The 22470-nt window shown below is 37.5% G+C and overlaps 2 protein-coding genes across 7 annotated transcripts in view; both read right to left on the bottom strand.

Moving 5' to 3' along the window:
• Positions 1-11318, bottom strand: part of LOC135650479 (transcription termination factor MTERF15, mitochondrial-like) — a 76406-nt gene extending 65088 nt beyond the window's left edge. Inside the window, exons 1-3 of one of the 5 annotated variants that reach the window (XR_010501548.1) lie at positions 11032-11228; positions 5331-5478; positions 3516-5257 (exon numbers count right to left, since the gene is read on the bottom strand). The gene's annotated coding sequence lies outside the window, so the exon portion shown is untranslated. Of the gene's footprint in view, positions 1-3515; positions 5258-5330; positions 8314-11019 lie in introns of those variants that run through there. The other 4 variants (XR_010501547.1, XR_010501545.1, XR_010501546.1 and 1 more) reach the window with 4 other exon arrangements.
• A 4397-nt stretch (positions 11319-15715) lies between these two features.
• On the bottom strand, positions 15716-19524 carry LOC135651914 (uncharacterized). 2 transcript variants are annotated; one of them, XM_065172543.1, is made up of 2 exons: positions 19360-19524; positions 15716-17375 (listed from the first exon to the last, which is right to left on the bottom strand). In XM_065172543.1, exon 2 carries the CDS (start codon positions 16976-16978, stop codon positions 15839-15841), a length of 1140 nt encoding a protein of 379 aa, XP_065028615.1. In that variant the 5' UTR covers positions 16979-17375; positions 19360-19524; the 3' UTR covers positions 15716-15838. The 2 variants fall into 2 exon arrangements, with proteins under 2 accessions (XP_065028615.1, XP_065028614.1); XM_065172542.1 differs by having other exon boundaries at positions 19348-19523.
• Between the last annotated feature and the right edge of the window lie 2946 nt (positions 19525-22470).

Below are 22470 nucleotides of genomic sequence, written 5' to 3'. Positions count from 1 at the left end.
TCTCGTACGATAAAACCAAACTCGGAAATGTTTAACTTGAAAGCATGTTCGTAAATGTATTAAAGGCAGTAGGCAAGTAAAATGATTTGTAATAAAGTAAATTGCTCAATATGAAATGCAAACCAAATTTTAGAGTGGTTCGGTCGTCATGACCTACATTCACTTCGCTGATTCCTCTTCCGTCAAGGTCACCGGTATCCACTATCGATCTTTCTTTAACAGGCGAATATTAACCTTCTTCTTACACCCCTCTTTTCCTTTTCACAGGTTTACGAGTCAACTTTTACAAGTACACACACTCCTCTTTAAACATAATTCTAAAGTTAGATCTAGAGGAGGGATTTCTCAAGTGATTTTTACAGCGTTTTCTCACTTTAAAATATCTATGCTTATGTTTGTTAACAAGGGATGAGAGGGGTATTTATAAGTTTCAAGTTGATTTAAACTCGGAGCCTAAAAAAATCTCATCCCAGGTTTCCTGTGTACTGATGGGACCATCGTCGTTCCTTAGTGATACTACAACAGGATCTACTGTTGGGCGGTACCACCGTCGGCAAATTGTTCATTTGACACTCCTTCGATTGTTGAGCCAAGCACGGACTATTGGGCCCAATTGTTGAAGCCCAATTATCCATTGTAACCTATTTGATATAAGTTTTTTTCTATATAAAACACCATCAAATTGGTGATTTAAATAGGATGCAGAATCATTGATTCTGAGATCATTTATTTTAATTTTTCAAACCTAGGAACTAGAATTAAATCACCCCTAGTCGATTCCGATTTGATTTCCAATCAACGAATCATCCATTTTGGTTCGATTCAGTTGTTGTGATTCAAACCTGTCCTAGATAAGGACTAGTTATTATACCTAACTAAATGCATTAAGATTTTAGGTCTATTTTGGAGTTAGAAATGAGTTACACTATACTTGTTCAGCACATTTAGATCATTTGGGGTTTTGCTATGTGTTCGAAAAAGAAAATCGTAGAAAGGTAGACAATATAAGGAAACTAAGATATTTGATAAACCACACACTTAATCAAAATAAAGCTGATCCATTTTGTTTTGCTTGTCGCCAACCCATTTTTAGTTTCAATGCAGAGTCATTCATAATGTGCTACGTGAGGTAATTACAATCCAGATTGTTTGACTTTTGCATATTAACATGTTATGTTATATTATAACCATTTTCTTAGATTTCAATTTATTATTTACAAATCAATTAGGCGCTTGACCCCCTCAGCACTTGAATCCAAGTGAAATCAAATTAGTTTGATTTAAGCTCAATCCAACTACAATTGATTTAAGCATAAGTGACCACTTGTTTCAGTAAAAAAAATTATATGTAGCTTCAGCTAAACATCACTCATGAAAAAATATATTTCCATTTTTGATGGAGAATTTGTCAATATAACCTGCAAGTGCACAATCATAATAATAACAAAAGTCAAGATGTTGGAACTATTTAGCTATATGAATCTTTTGCACTCTTATGAATGACAATAGTCAAATTAAAATCTCTTTATATTTTTAGTAATAGAAAGAAAATTTACTAGTAATGGAAAGAGATTTTAATTATTTTAATTTGACTACATACGTTGTCTTACATAATTCTCCTTCACATCACCGACTAAACTCTCAAATACAATATTTGATCATTGAAATATAAGTTGGGCAACTTGTTTTAAGGTAAGAACAAGCCTCAAGTTGCCAAGATAATGACTTTTAACACTGCAGTAGAGAAGAGAACATAGTGAGATAAAGGTGTAAGGTTATACCTAACCAAATGCATTCAGATTTTGAGTTTGGAAATAAGTTACATTATAGTTTTATTCGGCTCCTTTGCATCATTTGGTGTTTTGATGATGCTTGATATGAAAATTATAAAGCGGTACATAAAATAAGAAAATATTAATTTTTTTAATATAATTTTTAAGTGGACTTAATGAGGTTACGATTGATCCTTTGAAATAAGTATCACAATGTTACTGTACAACTTAGACGAGAACAATTACGTTCCTAGCAATAGGTAGGAAAGAAGAGATTTTTTGACTCCCCTAAAATAATAAATATAAATATTATACTATGAAAGCCGATACATCTCTCGGTAGACATTTGATGATAGAGAAGCCTACGAAAGCAAATTAAAATAATTATGTAACATCAAATTTTTATGCTAAAAAATATCTAATCAATTTGTGGATTAAAAAGTTGTTAGGACTCTAGCTAGACATTCATGTAAAACCTACTTCTAACCAATTTATAGAGTTGGTTAGAAGTAGGAGTCTTGAGTAAGAGTCCTATTAGGAGTTGAGGTTTAGAAACCTTATAAATAATCATGTATTCATTCTCTTTTAATAAGAAATAGATGAATATTTTTAGCAGCAACTTGGAGGAAGAACCCCTATAGAGTTCCAAGAAGGTCGATCCCCTAAAGAGATCAACCCCAAGCTCAGAATCCACGATGGTTCTATCAAAAGTCTCATTTTATAAAATAAATCTAGCATCATAAGTTATGTTACTTTAGATATAACCTTATTCTAAGATTTGACTTTATGTTTCACGTACCCAATGCTTTAACAAGAACTTATTACCGAAAAGCATTCAATTCTTTGTTTAGAAATATTATATGAAATACTAGAGAAATTTGTATGAACCCCAAGTATACACAGCTTAATCTTGCATATCCGTTAAGTTCTTACTAAAAGAATCACGATAATAAACTTAATAACCACTTGATTAGAAAGAAACCGTTCTTACTACAAGACTCACAATAATGAAGGTAAGAATTAAGTATTATGTTGAAAAAACATTAAAGAAGTATCGTAGCCGACGAAAAATAAAATTTATTGACAAATCATCCAATACAAAATTCTTCTATTATTTCTTGATCACTAAGATTTAAAGGAAGTGTTAAAAGTTTGAAACTATATTTTATCTTGTCTTTGGCCTCCGTGGTGTCTAGAAATCTCTAGCCCTAAAATGATGACGATCATTTCTATTATGCTTAATAGAACACTATAGAACACAATGATCCATGGTGCAAGGTTGTGTGTTTGAATCACGTGGGGTTTAAACCCCCTCTTTTTTCTTTTTTTTTTACCGTTTAAAATATTTTGTCATCATAATTCTTAGCTTTTCGTTTTACTCGTTTTACTTCACAAATAATAAATTTATTTTCTTGACTCCCAATGAGATAAAGTGTAACCAATGTATCGATAACACAATAATTTTTTATTGACACTGTTGCCTTTCTTAATCTACAAATTCTCATCATCAAATTTTTGGGTTCGGCAGAGAAATAGTAGTTCTCAACCTTTTTAACTTCAACATTACATCAGTTTCTTAGTTGATCATCTGCAGACCAACTTCTATAAAGAGCATATGAACACACTACACCATGAATTTAGCACTTGGTTCTTGAACTAGAAACTAATATCCAGCAATCTTTTATTTGGTTACCTTTCTGAAGTAATTGACTTTCCCCCACACCAATTTCTGAGACATCAGCATAAAAGAAACAGTACCTTTTGTTGTAGAAAAAATAAATAGAAGAACAATCACCAAATCAACGTGGAAGTTATACTCAAACAAACTCCTGCAGAATTTAAATGGTCACAAATAAAAAGTGATTAACTTGCAGTCAGCATGCAATAGGTTGACACTTTGTCTTAAGAAAGCACTTGCAATCCTAGTTTTCCACAACAACGTCGTGCTTTCCATGCACAGCAACGACATAGGAATCATATTGAGCAATAAAATTCTCCTTGCGTAGCAGGAAAAGGAATTTGTTTCTGAACTTCTCTTCAGATAGCTTCACGACAGATTGCAGGTTATATCCTTTATCCAGCAATTTATTCTGATCAAGAAAATTCATAACTTCATATCGAGGTCTCAACCTCTTCTCCAAGCTATATGTAAGAAGCACAGGATGATAAATGATATATGTCAGCTCACAACCAGCTTCCTTCATCAGGAATGTCATCTTATCACATAAGTTCTTCTTTGAGAGATTCCAAATGACTGGATGCCTCCTGAATGCAGCAATGCAGTCTGGTTGGGACCACCCAAAGCTCATCAGGGTTGCAAAGGTAGCATCAAACCTGGACCTGCTCAGGGTCATGACTGATAATAGTGCACGAGGGAAGATTTTACAGTCACGTGACACACCCAACTCCTCAACGTGTTCGATAAATTCCTTGATACATTTTTCTGTTCGACATAAAAATCTTGGTAGTTTCACCACCATCTGCGCAATGCGTTGTTCACTAATGCCACATTCCCTCAAGAGAGATATATTGGGCTCAATCTTTCGAGCCAAGCTAGAAGTAAGGAGAAACATGCTCCTCCTGAAGGCTTTAATTAACCACTCATTAGAACCAAGAAGTGACCTCCAGAAGTTGATCCTCAGTTGGATGTCACGTAGAAGGAGCACCCTTGGACATGATGAAACCAGCTGAACTATTTCAGTGTCAGAAAATCCCATGTCCTGCAAAGATCTCATCCTAGGCTTCAGGATAGTCTCTACGTTAGCACGTAGAAACCCGGGTTCCCTCTGCATAAGCTTCATGACTTGTGCATCACTCCAACCACTCTGCTTAAAGAACTCAATGGAAGGACTTGAACTTGAAAGTTTTTTTTCACAGATGCGATCATCAGCCGTTTTTGCAGCCTCTTTTGAGGAAAGTTCACATGACTCAAGGGGGTCGACCAATGTAAAGTTGGATCTATGATTTGAACTGTGCTCTTTGGCAGTGGAAAAGCTAAACAGACTGCAGAGTTGATAGGAGGAAAGATGGATGCTGGACTTGTTACAAGAGAGAAGGTAAAAGAGCCTCTGCTGGACCGAAAACATTAGTCTTTTGAGGCAGTATCCCGCACTGTTTGCAGAAAAATACAAGAAAAGTAGTCTTGTTTATGCCCTCTCCAAGTCCAAATTCCTCTTCTACCTCAAATCAAGGATGTTGAAAACTTTCGACTAATCATCTGTCTCAGACAACATTCCTTTACCAATCATGTTAATGCACATGCATTTAGTTCCAATCAGCCATTTCTTTCAGAGATAAGTCTCTAAATGGTGTTTGAGAGTTGATAAAGAGTACCTATGCTTAGTTACTTATTATCATGCTCATATCCGAGCAATTCTCCACCACTGAAATAATGGCATCAGACAACACCAGCGCACAGACACAATATTCCACTTATTTTTCCATTGTAGTTGGTGGGTTTAGACACTACCAAGCATCCCATATCCCTGTAGCAATTTAAAAACCATATCAAATGTATCTTCATCAAATATGCTGCATAAGAGTAGCAAAGGCATTTACCATGTTGATCGTATACAGACGATACTCATGTTTATACTTGTCGGTTGAACATCAATGACTTCCAAATGGTACTACAGAATTCAGAATAACAGGAAGATGCATAATGTTTTCTCTACAATCAGATTCAGTAATGTCCTATAACTAAAACCTGGAACATTTCAAATGAGCAATTCCAGAATAATTTATCCTTTTCATCAAGAATGTAGAGAGATGATCTAGTTATAAGTCTTGCAAGACTGGTAAGTAGAAAAGACACTGTTGAATTAATTAACAACAGTAAATTGTGAGGTTCAACATGCTAAAAAAGGCATTGTTGATGATGATGAGCAACTTGACAAAAAAAAACAACATAGCTGGAAGACCAGAGAAAGGCAATAAATTTTCTGAAAAATGAATACAGAGATAAGAAAACTGCCTCAATCAAGTAATGCTATTAGTTTATTTGGTTCTATGCTGATAAAAGAACTTAATTTATGAGAAAGATTGCTCATGTAAATAACTTCAACTACAGTAAAAAAAATATTATATGTGGCGTCAGCTACATATAATTAATGAAGAAAAAAAACCTAGATCAGTGATAATTTGCCAATAAAAGAGGCAAGGGCAAGCAACCACGATAATAACAAAAGCCATGATGTCCAAACTATTCATGATCAGCCATATGGATCTTCTGCATCATTGAACTCTGTGTAAGAAATTATTGTTAGGACCCTTTTTCTGAGCTTTTGAATAATGTTTATTGAGTCCGTTTAGTCCATTTGTTTATTGAGTCGGTTTGGTTTAGTTAGAGTCAAGTAGAGGTTTATCTAATATTTATTTATTATTAGAGTTCAAGTCCTGATGGACTCTGGGTGGAACTCTATAAATAGGGATGTAACTGTTTCTTTTCAGTAATATATGAAAAATATTATTCTGTCTTTGGACAAACCCTAGGAGGTCGATCCCCTCGAAGTGCTCAAGGAGGGCCGATCCCCTCGAAGAGATCAAGGAGGCCGATCCCCTCGAAGCGATCATTATCATCCTCATTTCTCCCCTTTCTTCCACGATAAGATTTTAGGGTCTTATCATTTGGTATCAGAGCCACGATCCTTGGCGCAACCCGCCGCAACCTTGCTTCCCTTCTTCCCCACCACCACTACAAGGCAACTCTTTCTTCACCGTTGTCGCTGCTTCTCCCCGGCCAGCGACCTTCGACCACCGCTCGACCTCCTCGCTGCCCCATCTCGATCAAAAAAAAAAAAAAAAAAAAAACACGAGAGGAAGAAGAAGCCGCAGCCACCCCTGCGTCCCCTGCTTCCGGCCAACCCACCCGCCGCTGCTGCTCTCCGGCCAGCGCCCACCATCGCCCCGCTTCCCGGCCGGCGACCACCGCCGCCGCTGTTCCCCGGCCAGGAGACGACGCTGCCAGCGTCCATCCCAGCCCTACTGTCGTTGCCGCCTCCCCTTGGGTCGCAGCCGCAGCCGCTCGACCTCCCCTCGTCGGCGATCGTTGGTGACGCTACTTCCAACCACGCCACCACTGCTGCCTCCTTCTTCACTGTCGCACCGCCGTTGCCAGCATCGCCAGCGGCTCCGGCTGTGGTGCGATAGAAACAGAGCACCCTGTTTCCCTTCTCCAGCATCGCAACTTCCCGGCCAACGACGACGCTCGCTGCCTTTTTCTCCACTGCCGCCGCTGCTTCCCGATCGCTCGATCACCGCCGCCCGCCTCCCAGTCGTGCCCCCCCCCCCCTTGGGTCGCAACCGCAACCACCGGTTGCCGCAGCCCCTCGTTGCAGCGGTTGCAGAAACAGAGTTCCTCTGTTGCTGCAGCCCCTCGTCGATCGCAGCCGCGCCACCTCCAGCACTCCTCTTCCCCTCCAGCGCTGTCGTCGCCTAACCGACCCATCACCGCTGCGGGCCACCGTGCGACGACTGCCGCTCGCCTCCTAGCCGCCGCTCCACCTTGCTCTGCATCCTTTGCAACCGAAACAGAGCACAGGCAGCTCACCTTGCTGCCCTTGTTTCCAACCGCACCACAGTCATGGGTCCCCTTGTTGCTGCGAACGCCGGCTACCGTCACTGTCGCTGCTACTGCCCAGCCAGTGACAACGCTGCTCGTCGCCCAGCCGTGATCCTCGTAGCCTCTCCCTTACTCTGGTAACAGAAACAAGGTAAATCACCAATTGCCTTTGTTCCCGCAGAGCCACCGTCGATTCCTATTCTCCACTGCAACCTCAACCCCGACCACTTCAACGCTGCCTCTCCCTTGCTCTGCCTCCACTGCTGCAGCCACCGGATGCCATCATCGCAGCCTCAACCTGACTATTTAGCGATCGCTTCCGTGAGTCACAACAGTTGCAATCGTCGCCTTCTAGCCCCCGACGCTCTCATCTCACACAGCAACTGAAACACAGGGCAGCGACTCTTCCTCCGTCGCAGCCACCGCATCGGCGAGCCCTTGCCGATGCTGCCCCCAACCGCACCACCATCGCTACCTCTCAGTCCTCAGTAGCAGCGATCCCTCCACGTAGCAATTGTAACAAGCATCGTTGCCTCTCACTAGTGCCTCCTTCCGCAGTGTGATAGAGACAGAGCAACGCTGCCTTCCATCTGCGCCGTCGCAGCCATCGCAGCGGCGAGCCCTTGGCGGTGCTACCCCAGCCACACAACCATCGCTGCCTCCCAGCCCTCAGCAGTAGTGATCCCTCCACGCAACAACCACAGCAAGCATCGTTGCCTCCCATGCAGCGAACGCAGCTACATCCCCATATCCTCGCAGCAACCCTTCATTCCAATAGTGCTACCACCGATTGCATCACAACAACAACACCGAGTAGGGCAGTGATTTATGCCCTAATCTTGACACCAAAAACAGGAGTTGAGATTACAGATTTGCGGTTTTACAAAATGGCCACCGATAACTCAATGAAAGCACAAATGGAAGCATTGGAAATCAGAATTGAGAACCGATTGCAAGAAATACTTAATGATTTCAAAAAGGACTTACTGGGGAGCCTTAGTAAATTTCAACAAGGTGGGAGATCAAATTCTATGTTGCACAGATATGGAAATACTGGAAAAAGGCCCCAAGATTGTGACACAATCTACTCAGACATGAAGGCGGATGGAGAGCTCTCAAAAATTTGTCAGACTTCTACAGTGTTGGAATATCAGAGTAGGTTTGAAAGATTATCAAATCAAGCTAGAGATTGGTCGGAACGACAACTTCTGGATACATTTATTGAAGGTCTTATTCCAGAGATCCGGTGTGAAGTTAAGGCTCGTCAACCTCGCACTATGATAGCTGCAATCTCATTCGCACACCTACATGAGAAAAAAATCAACAGGGAAAATCATGGAAACAAAAGTGACAATAACCAGATGATCAGTAAGCTACCAGCCCTATCTATTCCCAACCAAAGCCTTGACAGACGAAGACTAACCCAAGAAGAACTTAAGGAAAGATCAGCAAAGGGTTTGTATTATGATGAAAAATGGAGTATGGAGCATCGATGTAAAGAAGGGCAACTTCTGATGATTGAACCAATTGGAGAGGAGCCGAAAGCGAAGAATGTGGACTCCGATCATGAAGGTATAAATTCTAATGAAGACGTTGAACTTACCGCACATATAATGCATACATTAGCCGATTACTCTAACCCGTAAACTATGGAAGTTGCCGGAACTCGAGAGCATCAGCCTATTATAGTTTTGATTGATACTAGTAGCACTAAGAATTTTATGGACAGTGAGACTGTTGACCGATTGGCCCACCACATCGAAGACTATGACAGATTCGAAGTAAAGATCATTGATGGACGTATTTTCACTTGTGATAGCAAAGGTTCAAAGATAAAATTGATTATACAGGGCCAGAAGTTTCATGCAACAATTACTATACTGAAAAATCGACCTGTTGCTTACACTCTCAAAAAGTGGAGACCATACTTACTTGATCAACGGGTTGTGATGCGTTGCAGATAAGCTATGGCTAAAGTGCTGAAAGAGAAGCTCCCCGAGATTGATGCTGCTCAGCCTTGAGGACAAGGCTGATTTGAAGAGGGAGGAACTGTTAGGACCCTTTTTCTGAGCTTTTGAATAATGTTTATTGAGTATGTTTAGTCCATTTGTTTATTGAGTCGGTTTGGTTCAGTTAGAGTCAAATAGAGGTTTATCTAATATTTATTTATTATTAGAGTTCAAGTCCTGATGGACTCTGTGTGGAACTCTATAAATAGGGATGTAACTGCTTCTTTTCAGTAATCTATGAAAAATATTATTCTGTCTTTGGACAAACCCTAGGAGGTCGATCCCCTCGAAGTGATCAAGGAGGGTTGATCCCCTCGAAGTGATCAAGGAGGGCCGATCCCCTCGAAGCGATCAAGGAGGCCGATCCCCTCGAAGCGATCATTATCATCCTCATTTCTCCCCTTTCTTCCACGATAAGATTTTAGGGTCTTATCATTTGGTATCAGAGCGACGATAAGACCTTTAGGGTCTTATCAATTATCTGTAGTTAAAGTAAGAGCATTCAAATCTCTTTCTGTTGTTACTGGAAAAGGCCCCTTCAAATCACCAACTAAACCAGCAAATACAAGATTTGACAATTCAAATATAAGCAGGCCTATGTGTTTTGAGGTACGAACAAGTCTCGATTAGCAGAGATAGTTGCTTTCAGCACTACAACAGAGAACACACTATGCTGACATAAAGGTGTAAGGTTATACCTGACCAAATACATTGAGATTTTGGGTCTATTTTCGGGTTTGGAAATCAAGTCAAATTCTAGTTGTTGACTCAACTTGTAGTTTAGATTGAGTCAAGTCCCTTGTGTCATTTGGGGTTTTGTGTTGAAATTTTCTGATGTGCTTGAAAAAGAAACTGCAATGCAGTAAAGATAATAAGAAAACTAAGACGTCTGATGAACCAAACGCTTCATCAAAATAAGCAGTTGCTGTTGAGAGAGCTTCTATTGGGAAACCTAGTCAAATTAGTATTATCTTAGGTATATTTTTAATTAAAATGCTTCACATGAGGAATAGTCAGACTTGTGCATGATTCTACTGAAATAATTATGATTTTCTTTGGACAGTGACCCAATTATTGTCTCTGCTATCTCTTGTTCTATCTTTTCCATGTTTTTTTCTTTTTCTCTAAGACTCCCCAATTCCCTTTGCTCTTTATAAAAGCAGCACTTCTCCTGCTGTCTATCTTAACAACAGTATTTAACATGCATACTGTGACTTTCTATTTCTTTTAAGTAAATGCTCATGATAAGCTGCTGACTGCTTGTTGGGAGGGTAGCGGGTAACTATCAGGGAGAAGGAAAGGGGAGGGGAAGATGTGTAGAGAGAGCGAAGAGGGGTGTAGAGGAGGGAGATGGTGGCTGTCGAGGCCGGAGCAAGATAATGGAGAGGGGGCTGTCGGGTGCGGAGTAGGAAAACGGAGAGGGGACTGTTGGGATCGGAGAAGGAAAACGGGGGGCGGGGCCTGTGATGAAGTGGAGGAGGGCGAGGGGGAGGGGAAGAGGGGCGGGGGGCTGCGATGAACGGGTGAAAGAGGGAGGAGGAAGGAGAAGGGAGGAGGAGGATGGTGTCGGGGAAGCGGGAGAGCTGCGACGAATGGGGGAAGAGGCAGGAGGAGGGAGGAGAAGGGATTCTGCAACGGCGATGGAGGAGGAAGAGGAGGAGGAGTAAGAGAGAGATACCGGGCGCTGTACCGTTCGCTGACGGAGAGGAAGCCGCAGCATCCACCGTTCTCGGAGGAAAACGCCGCAGCGATAAGAGCTCGACGGAGGAAGATGCCGCCGCTGCTGCCGCCTTTCGCCAAGGAAAACGCCGCAGTCGCGGTCGCTGTAGAGAAGGAGACAGTTTCACCGCTGCATTTAGGGCACGGGTCCGAATTTGAGGATGTCGTTCTCATCTGGTTGAATCGAACCAGAGAACCAAATTTACTTGACTCGGGCTCGACGAACCTGAATCATTCGGGTGCCTGGGCTGCACCCGGTTGAACTCGCTCGCCCGGCCCACTTATCGGGCGGCCGGTGACATCAATGGTTTCAGCCGTAGTAAAGAACTTTCTACTAGTATTGTCGCAACACTAAAAAAAAATTGTTAGATTGACCTTGATGATCCCTTTGATTTTTTTATCTTTGTAATAATAGTTTTTCTCTCTTACAATTTTTATTTTCTCTAATAACTTGATCTATTGATAGAGAAGTTTGGAAGGTTGTCTATTATAGTTAGCACTATAATAGTAATATAAGTTAATAATTATTTTTTTAATATTTCTATTATGATCGAAATTGGCACTAAGAAAGGAGGGTGAATAAGTACTTTTATAAAAATTACATCGATTCAAAATTTTTATTCGATAAATCTCATATCGAAAAGATGTTTAAATGTAGAGTACAAGCTAACGGTTGAATCAATAGGCAACAATAATTTAAAGTAGAATATAAAGTGCACATCGCGTTTATATTGATTCGGTCATCGTGACCTACATTAATCCTGATTCTTCCTCCATCGAGGCCACCAACTTTCACTATCAATCGTCTTTCAATAGGCAAAGATTAAATACCCTATTACAATACTTTTCTCAGGTTGAAAAGATAACCTTTATAAGTCACTCATCCCTCCCTTAAACAAAAATTGAGAAAATGAGAAAAATTCTCACTAAATTACAATAGCATTTTCTTACAAATTTATTCTCAATTCTTGTGTTAACCGAGCAAGGATGAGTAGGATATTTATAGACCTCAAATGGATTCAAATTTAGAGTCAAAACAGTCTCATCCCGGGTTTTCAAGGTACTAGCGGTTCCATTGTCAATACTGGGCGGTACCACCACCTATCAGTCTGACACTGGGTGGTACTATCGTCTATCAGTCTGACACTATATGGTACTATTGCCTAGTCTCATATTAACACTAGTCAGTACCACCGCTTCACATAGTCTCGGAGATTTTGTTTGAGTGATATCATCACCCAGACACCTTAGGAAGCTAAGCTTCAAGCGGTGCCACCGCTTGGGCCAGTTCAAGGTCACTGAATGGGCCTTCCACTTGGCCCAAAACAACCCCAACTTAGGCCCAATGAGCCCCTAATTGAGTTGCATTGTTTTATCCCAAAATTGACTCAATTAGATCTAAATTAACTTGATCTAAACACACAATTATAAGAATGAATCCTATCTTATCTAGCATATTATTGATTCATTTGATGCTTCATCTGGTCCTTTGATGCATCATCCTCTCTTTCAACATATTACCCAATCGACATGATAGACTCACGCAGTTTTCGATTTTTTGACCCGATGCTCGAACTCATGGCACGAAATCCTTCCGATATATCAACCGGTCCTCCAGCCTGACGTCCAATCTTTTGACATGTTCTACTTCAGCCCAACGTATGATTATTTCTTCTTTATTCGAATTACTTTTCCTTGATCGAGATTAATCTTATGTTATTCAAACGCATATTAAATCACAACTTCATCAATCGATTTTACCATAAAATTCGAGATTTAACAATCTTTAATTTTATGACCAATATCATTGACTCCTAAACTTTCATAATAAGTGGTTAAATAATTGAATAATTACTATAGTCACTTAATCTTCTACGAGGGTTAAAAACATATGTAATTAAAAAAATCGATAGAATTAAAAAATATTTTATCTTTTTTTAATTTTATAATCATTATTATAATATTAAAATTATTATCATATTTATATTCTTATAATTAACTAAGCATATTAATACAAACAACAAAAAAAATATGCATAGTAAGATAATAAGCACTAGTAAAATATATATTAAATTATTAAAAATTTTAAAATTTTAAAAATTCTTTCACATGCATTCCAATGTTGTGAATATAAGTAAACTTTCATAATATTATTTGAAATAAAAATATATAATAATTTTTTATATTCAAAAGATTTTTAAAATAATTTATATATTGAATTCCATTAGGTAGAAACATCTCTAAAAAATATTTTGATCTTTTTATCATTTAATTTATAAAATTTAACTTATTTTTTCATTACTTATGGATGACTTCACAAGAATGAAATAGGTTGCTTAATAGGATATATAAAAGTTCAAAAAGATCTAAGTCCTTGTTGTGCACACAAATTCAAAATATGACAAGCACATCTAACATGAAAAAAAAAATCATGGAAAACAAGCTGACTAGCTTCTTATAATTTCAAAATAAAAGCGGTATTTATCATTGTATTATTAAAATCAATGGAAAAATTTAAGAATCAAATAATATATTATAAAATTTATCATTTCATAAATATTATTGATTATATGCCATTCAACAAAAACTCTAAAAGCAATAATTTTTTATATATGGTCCAATTGCTATCAATCCAATGATAAGTGATTCCTATATATGTGTATATTTGTTAGTGATCACTCTAAATATCAAAATAAATGGAAACATAATATTTTTTTTATAAAAATTATATAATGTGTGAGCAAGTGTGGTAGGATTTAAAGCCTTGACAATAATCAATAAATCTAATTTTTTCATCGAAATTAAAAGATAAATATTTAACAAAACTTAATATAGCTAATGTTTCATATTTTTAATATAAAAAATAAAAAAAAATGAATTAGTATGGTGCTAAAAAATGAATTAGTATAGCTATTGGATGTTTTTTCCATAATGTTCTTATCTTTTTTCTTCTTTAAATTTAAAATTTTTAACTCTAATAATTCCATGTGATATGGAAGGAGTCATCGATGTTTTAGACATTTTTTAAGTATAGTTTGAATATGTCTAACTTGAGTTTAGTCATCATATCTGTTTCCTTCAGCTCGATATCCACATTAATGTGTTGGCTTTATTAAATTATAAATATTGAATTTTCAAACACCTCCTCGACGGTGAAGTTGTAGCTTCCACTTACCATCATGTTAAGAAAAAAGCATTAGAGCATTCAAACTTGAGCCCTTAATCAATGATGTGAGACAGAATTAGAGATTTCAAGAGTATTTATAAGGTTTTTTCTTTTTTTCTTTAAAATATCTCCAAAACTATCGATTACTTGGTTGTTGAGAGGATAATTTTTTTAAAATTTAAATTATAAAATAACTAAAATATCCATAAATATAGTCATTTATATCACTGGGACAAACGAATCGTTCGTTTTCTTCTCCCTCGATTGTTGGGCCAAGCAAGGACTGTTGGGCCTTATCATTAGAGCCCAACAATTTTTTTTTTATATAAAAACGATCAAATTGATGATTCAAATCAGAATCGGAATCATTGGACCCATATTTTCAATTTTTCAAATCCAAGAACTATAATTAATTATCAATTTGATATAGTTATGATTCAAATTGGATCTAGATAAGGACTAGTTATACTTAACTAAATGCATTTAGATATTGGGTCTATTTTGGAGTTTGGAAATAAGTTATGTTATAGTTGTTTAGAATATTTCGATCATTTGGGGTTTTGTTGATTATTGAAATTTATTGGTGTGTTTGAAAAAGAAGTAAGGTAGATAAGATAAAGAAACTAACAGATTTGATGAACCAAACACTTCATCAAAATAGAACTGAACCATTTTGTAGACCACATGTTTATTGTTGCCAATTCATTTTTATTTTCTAATGCAGATTCATTCACAATGGACTATATGAGGTAATTACAATGCAAATTCATTTATGGTTTGACAGATTCATATGTTTTGTTACACTAGATATATAATCATTTTCTTAGGTTTGAATTTATGGTTTACCAATGAAATGGGCTCCTGACTCAGTTGAATCAGATGAGTGCTTGACCTACCTAGCACTTTTAAAATCTCTTAGTATTGTTACTAGTAAATTCTCCTTTAAATAACCAACCAAACCATCAAATAGAAGATTTGATAATTTAAATATAAGTAGTGCAACTTGTTTTAAGGTACGAACAAGCCTCAAGTTGCCGAGATAATGGCTTACAGTATTACAAGAGAGGAATACGCGGAGATAAAAGGTGTTAGGTTATACATAATCAAATACATTGAGATTTTAGGTTTATTTTTGAGTTAGATAATAAGTCACGTTATAGTTTTATTTGGCACCTTTCGATCATTTAGTATTTTGATGATTGTTGAAATTTTCTAGTGTGCTTGAAAAGAATGTTATAATTAAATGACCAAATGTGACAATATGCATGGGTCTCAATAATTAAATGAAACCAAACACGTGAGCCACAAAGTCAAATACTTAACCTAAATATGTAACAACACAGATGTGTACCAAAATTTAATATAGATATGTAGTTTAATGCGTTAAATTAAAGTGTAGGTCGTAAATTTTTAATGTTCCGTCCAAGTGGCTCTTACATAATTCCTTAACCTTCAAAAGGAAGGTGTCATTATTAATTAGATCACAAAATCAACATGGAAGTTCTACTCTAATAAACTCTTGGAGAATTTAAATTGTCACAAATGTAAAATGATTAAGTTGCAGTCAGCATGCAATAGGTTTACACTTTGTCTTAAGGAAGCACTTGCAATCCTAGGTTACCGCAACAACATCGTGCTTTCCCTGCACAGAAATAAATTTCTCCTTGCGTAGCAGGAAAAGGAATTTGTTTCTGAACTTCTCTTCAGATAGCAGGATGACAGATAGCAGGTCATGTCCTTTATCCAGCAATTTATTCTGATCAAGAAAATTCAGAACTTCATATCGAGGTCTCAACCTCTTCTCCAAGCTATATGTAAGAAGCACCGGACGGCAAATGATATATGTCAGCTCACAACCAGCTTCCTTCATCAGGAATGTCATCTTGTCACATAAGGTCTTCTTTGACAAAGACCAAATGGATGGATGCTTCCTGAATGCAGCAACGCAATCTGGTTGGGACCACCCATAGCTGATCAGGGTTGCAAAGGTATCATCATGCCTGGACCTGCTCAGGGTCACGACTGTTAAAAGTGCATGAGGGAACTTTTTACAGTCACGTGACACACCCAACTCCTCAACATGTTTGATCGCTTCCTTGATACATTTTTCTGTATGACATAAAAAACTTGGTAGTCTCACTACCATCTGCGCGATGTGTTGCTCACTGATGCCACATTCCCTCAAGAGAGATATATTGGGCTCAATCTTTCGAGCCAAGCTAGAAGCAAGGAGAAACATGTTCCTCCTGCAGGCTTTAATTAACATCTCATTAGAACCAAGAAGTGACCTCCAGAAGTCGATCCTTGGTTGGATATCACGTAAATAGAGCAGACACGGACATGATGAAACCAGCTGAACTATTTCAGTGTCAGAAAATCCCATGTCCTGCAAATATCTCATCCTGGGCTTCAGGATAGTCTCTACGTTAGCACGTAGAAGCCTGGGTTCCCTCTGCAAAAGCTTCATGACTAGTGGATCACTCCAACCGCTCTGCTTGAAGAACTCAATGGAAGGACTTGAACTTGAAAGTTCTTTTTCACAGATGCGATCCTTGGCCCTTTTTGCAGCCTCTTTTGAGGAAAGTTCACATGACTCAAGGGGGTCGACCAACGTAAAGTTTGATCCATGATTTGAACTGTGCTCTTCGGCAGTGGAAAAGCTAAACAGACTGCAGAGTTGATAGGAGGAAACATGGACGGTGGACTTGTTACACGAGAGAAGGCAAAAGAGCCTCTTCTGCACCAAAAACATTGTCTTTTGAGGCAGTATCACGTACTGTTTGCAGAAAAATACAAGAAAAGTAGTCTTAATTTGCCCTCTCCAAGTCCAAATTCCTCTTCTACCTCAAATCAAGGATGTTGAAAACTTTCTACTAATCATCTGTCTCAGACAACATTCCTATACCACTCGTGTTAATCCACATGCATTCAGCTCCAATCAGCCATTTCTTCCAGAGATAAGTCTCTAAATGGTGTTTGAGAGTTGATAACGAGTACCTATAATTCGTTACTCATTCTAATGCTCACATCCGAGCAATTCTCCACCACTGAAATACTGGCATCATACAACACCAGAGCACAGACACTATCTTCCACTTATTTTTATATTGTAGTTGGTGGGTTTAGACACTACCAAGCAGCCTATATCCCTGTAGCAATTTAAAAACCATATCAAATGTATCTTCATCAAATAGGCTGCATAAGAGTGGCATAGGCATTTACAATGTCGATCATATACAGACGATACTCATGTTTATACTTATAGGTTGAACATCAATGACTTGCAAATGGTACTACAGAATTCAGAATAACTGGAAGATGCATAATGTTTTCTCTAACATCAGATTCACTAATGTCCTGCAACTAAAATCTGAAACATTTCAAATGAGCACTTCCAGAGTAATTGATCCATTTCATCAAGAATGTAAAGAGATGATCTAGTTAAAAGTCTAGCAAGACTGGTAAGCAGAAAAGACACTGTTTAATTAATTAACAAGGGCAATTTGTAAGGTTCAACATGCTAAAAAGGGCATTGTTGATGATGATGAGCAACTTGACAAAAAAAAAAAACACAACATAGCTGGAAGACCAGAGAAGGCAATAAATTTTCTGAAAAATGAATAAAGGGATAAGAAAACTGTCTCAATCAAGAAATGCTACTAGTTTATTTGGTTCTATGCTGATAAAGGAACTTAATTTATGAGAAAGATTGGTCATGTAAATAACTTCAACTACAGTAAAAAAAAATTATATGTGGCGTCAGCTAAATATCATTAATGAAGAAAAAAAAGCCTAGATCAGTGAGAATTTGCCAATAAAACCAGCAAGTGCAAACAACCACAATAATAACAAAAGCCATGATGTCCAAACTATTCATGATCAGCCATACGGATCTTCTGCATCATTGAACTCTGTATAAGAAAATATCTGTAGTTAATGTAAGAGCATTCAAATCTCTTTCTGTTGTTACTGGAAAAGGCCCCTTCAAATCACCAAGTAAACCAGCAAATACAAGAGTTGACAATTGAAATATAAGCAGGCCTGTGTGTTTTGAGGTACTAACAAGCCTCAAGCAGCTGAGATAGTTGCTTTCAGCACTACAGCAGCGAACCCACTATGCTGGCATAAAGGTGTAAGGTTATACCTAACCAAATACATTTGAGATTTTGGGTCTATTTTCGGGTTTGGAAATCAAGTCAAATTCTATTTGTTTACTCAACTTGTAGTTTAGATTGAGTCAAGTCCTTTGTAACATTTGGGGTTTTGTGTTGAAATTTTCTGATGTGCTTGAAAAGGAAACTGCAATGCAGTATACATAATAAGAAAACTAAGAGGTTTGATGAACCAAACACTTCATCGAAATAAGCAGTTGCTGTTGAGAGAGCTTCTTTCGGGAAACCTAGTCAAATTAGTATTATCTTAGGTATATTTTTAATTAAAATGCTTCACATGAGGAATAGTCCGACTTGTGCATGATTCTATTGACAAATAATTATGATTTTCTTTGGACAGTGACCCAATTATTGTCTCTGCTATCTCTTGTTCGATCCTTTCCGTGTTTTTGTTTCTTTTTCTCTAAGACTTCCCAATTCTCTTTGCTCTTTATAAAAGCAGCACTTCTCCTGCTGTCTATCTTAACAACAGTATTTAACTTGCATACTGTGACTTGCTATTTCTTTAAAGTAAATGCTCATGACATGCTGCTGACTGCTTGTTGGGAGGGTAGCGGGTAACTATCAGGGAGTAGGAAAGGGGAGGGGAAGATGTATAGAGAGGGCTAAGAGGGGGGTAGAGGAGGGAGACGGGGGCTTGTCGGGGGCTGTCGGGGCCGGAGCAAGATAATGGAGATGGGGCTGTCGGGTCCGGAGTAGGAAAACGGAGAGGAGACCGTTGAGATCGGAGTAGGAAAACGGGGGGCGGGGACTGTTAGGAAGTGGAGGAGGGGGAGGGATCGAGGAAGAGGGGCGGGGGGCTTCGATGAACGGATGAAAGAGGGAGGAGGGAGGAGGAGGATGGTGTCGGGGAAGCGGGAGAGCTGCGACGAAAGGGAGAAGAGGGAAGAGGAGGGAGGAGAAGGGATTGTGCGACGGCGAAGGAGGAGGAGGAGTAAGAGAGAGATACCGGGCGCTGTACCGTTCGCTGACGGAGAGGAAGCCACAGCATCCACCGTTCTCCGAGGAAAACGCCGCAGCGATAAGAACTCGACGGAGGAAGATGCCGCCGCTTCAGCCGCCTTTCGCCAAGTAAAACGCCGCATTCGCGGTCGCTGTATAGGAGGAGACAGTTTCACCGCTGCAGTTAGGGCACGGGTGGGAATTTTGAGAATGCCGTTCTCATCTGGTTCAATCGAACCAGATGTCCAAATTGACTTGACTCGGGCTTGAGGCAACCTGAATCACGTGGGCGCCTGGGCTGCACCCGGTTGAACTCGCTCGCTCGGCCCACATATCGGGCGCCCGGTGACATCAATGGCTTCAGCTGTAGTAAAGAACTTTCTCAATAAAACCATAATCTAAATCAGTGAGAATCTTCACTGGCATATTCTAAATCAGTGAGAATTTGCTAACAAATCCAACAAGTGCAAACAATAACAATAATAACAAAAGCCATAATATCCAAACTATTTATGCTCTGTGTTAGAAAACATATGTAGTCAAATTTAAAGCATTCAAATCTCTTTTTATTGTTACCATATTATTATATTCTCCTTCAAGTCACTAACTAAACCAGCAAATATAAGATTTGATAATCTAAATATTGATAGGGCATTGTGTTTTGAGTTAAAGAACAAGTCTCAGATTATGGAAAGGGTGGCTTTCAGTAAGGTTATATCTAGTCTAAGTAAATTGATTTCAATTCCGGAATTATCATTTCTAGTTTGGCAAAATTTATAATAAAAAATCGAACCTGCAAGGTTCAGTTCCAGTTTGATCGATTTTGATTTTAGTTTGAACTGATATTTTTCTAATTATTTTATTTAAAAATTATAATTTTTTAATTTAAAAATGGATGTATAATGTTTAACGATATAATAAAAAAAGTTAATACAAATTTATGTAAATTTATAAATATTTAATCTCTTTTAATATTGGACATTCTAATCATCCTTTCAATTGATATGTTTAATAAGACATATTGGTTTTGTTTTATCGCTTTTATCTATTAATACATACTTAAACATCAATTGGTTCGAGGGTCATATTTAATCTAGTTTCACGTAGAACTCGTCCTCTTATATTGAAGGCTGACTCCACAGATACCATCGACACTAAAGTTACTAGTATTAATCCTTAAAACTGGAAATGTTATTAGGTATCATGTCCATTATTCAAGAATAGAAAACTCTATACTTAGAGCTATCACCAAACTTTAAAAACATTATTAGATACAAAATAAACTTGAAGTTTTAGCTTTAAGATCCTTTCGATGCTTTTAAGTCTTTGTAATAATAGTTTTTCTCCCTTACAAATTTTATTACCTTTGCTAACTTAAATCCAAGAAGTTTCAAAGGTATCATGTTGTCTACTATAGTTAGCATTATGTAAGTTAATAATTAATTTTTTAATATCTTTAATCTTATCACTAATATCATCGACTCCTAAACTTTCATAATAAGCGGTTAAATAATTACAAAAGTCATTTAAACTATACAAAATTAAAAACCCATATAATTAAATAAATCAATAAAATTAATAATAATAATTTATATTTTTATTTTGTAGCCATTATTATCATATTTAAATTATTATCGTATTGATATTCTTATAATGCACCAACTATATCAATGCAAACAATTAAGAAAAAAAATTTACAGTAACATATAAACACTAGTCAAACTAGATGTTACCATTCTAAAAACTTTTAAAATTTTTAAAATTATTTCACAGACATTCCAATGTTGTAGATATAAATAAATATTTAACAAAAATAAATATAGCTAATGTTTCATATTCTTTTCAATAGAATAATAAAAAGTGAGATTAGTAGGGTATCCGAAAATTTACGTTTGATTTTTCACCGTACCAACTTGTGATGGATGTTTCTTCATGATATACTTTCAAAATATTCTATATCTTCTTTCCTCTTTGTATTTAAAAATTTAGAGTCAATAATTACAATATGGAAGGAGCCATCAGTGTTTCAGATATTTTTAAAGTATAACTTGAAGATATCTAACTTGAGTTTGATCATCATATCTTCTTTCTTCTATATTTTTAAAATATTGGACTGGCAGCCCACAAATTCAGCCCATAGTGGGCTTGGGCAGCTCACAGCTCACCCCCCTCTTAACCTAACCCTAATTAACATTAGGGGGGTGTGGTAGCTGTGTTTTGGAGACAGAAAAAAGCATAAATAGGCCAGAGAAGAACATAGCCACATGATTCTAAAGAAAAGGAGGAAAAGAAGGCAGAAAATGAAGAGAAAGAAAGGGAAGAAGACAAGGATAATGTAGAGAGACTGTTCTCAATCATCTAGCAGTGTTCTCATCTCATATTAGATCAAATCTACAGTAGACTTTTGCTGTGATTACTTGGGAAGGTTTTAGATATCGTGGATAGTGATGTGATCCTTGTATCCCAGTTGTTCTCTTGTGATTGTTCCTAAGGTTTAGGGCAAGAGATTGAGATTTGTATATTCATTATTCTCATAGTAGATTATCTCTAGTTTGCTCCGTGGTTTTTACCCTTCATATTGGAGGGGTTTTCTACGTATATCTTGGTGTTATATTTGATTGTGATTTCATTTAATTCCGCTGCATATCATGGCCTGCTAGTATTTATTCATATACAAAGGTTATTTCGCTTTATATCCCCATCATAAAAGCCATGATATCAACATCTTAACATCAACATTGATATGTTGGCTTTCTTGAATTATCAAGATCATGTTTCCAAAAGCCTCCTCAACGGTGACGTGATAGCTTCCACTTGCCATCGGATTAAGAAAAGAGCATCAAATCGTTCAAACTTCAACAAGTACTTAATTTGAGAAACAATAAAAGATTTTTTGGGGTATCTATAGGGTTTTTAATTTTTTTTCTTAAAATATCTTCATAACTAGCTATTATTTGTTTATTGGAATGACTAATTTATTTTCTAATTTTAATATTTTTAATTATAAAATAATTAAAGTACCCCTAAATATAGCCAATTTGACATTCATTCGATTGTTGGTCCAAGCACATACTATTGGGCCCAATTGTTTAAGCCCCAATTATCCATCTAAAACCTATTTGATCGGGGT

This window comes from Musa acuminata, chromosome BXJ3-10 (assembly GCF_036884655.1).
Source record: "Musa acuminata AAA Group cultivar baxijiao chromosome BXJ3-10, Cavendish_Baxijiao_AAA, whole genome shotgun sequence".
Lineage (NCBI taxonomy): Eukaryota > Viridiplantae > Streptophyta > Magnoliopsida > Zingiberales > Musaceae > Musa > Musa acuminata.
This window is presented reverse-complemented; position numbering and strand designations above follow the sequence as displayed.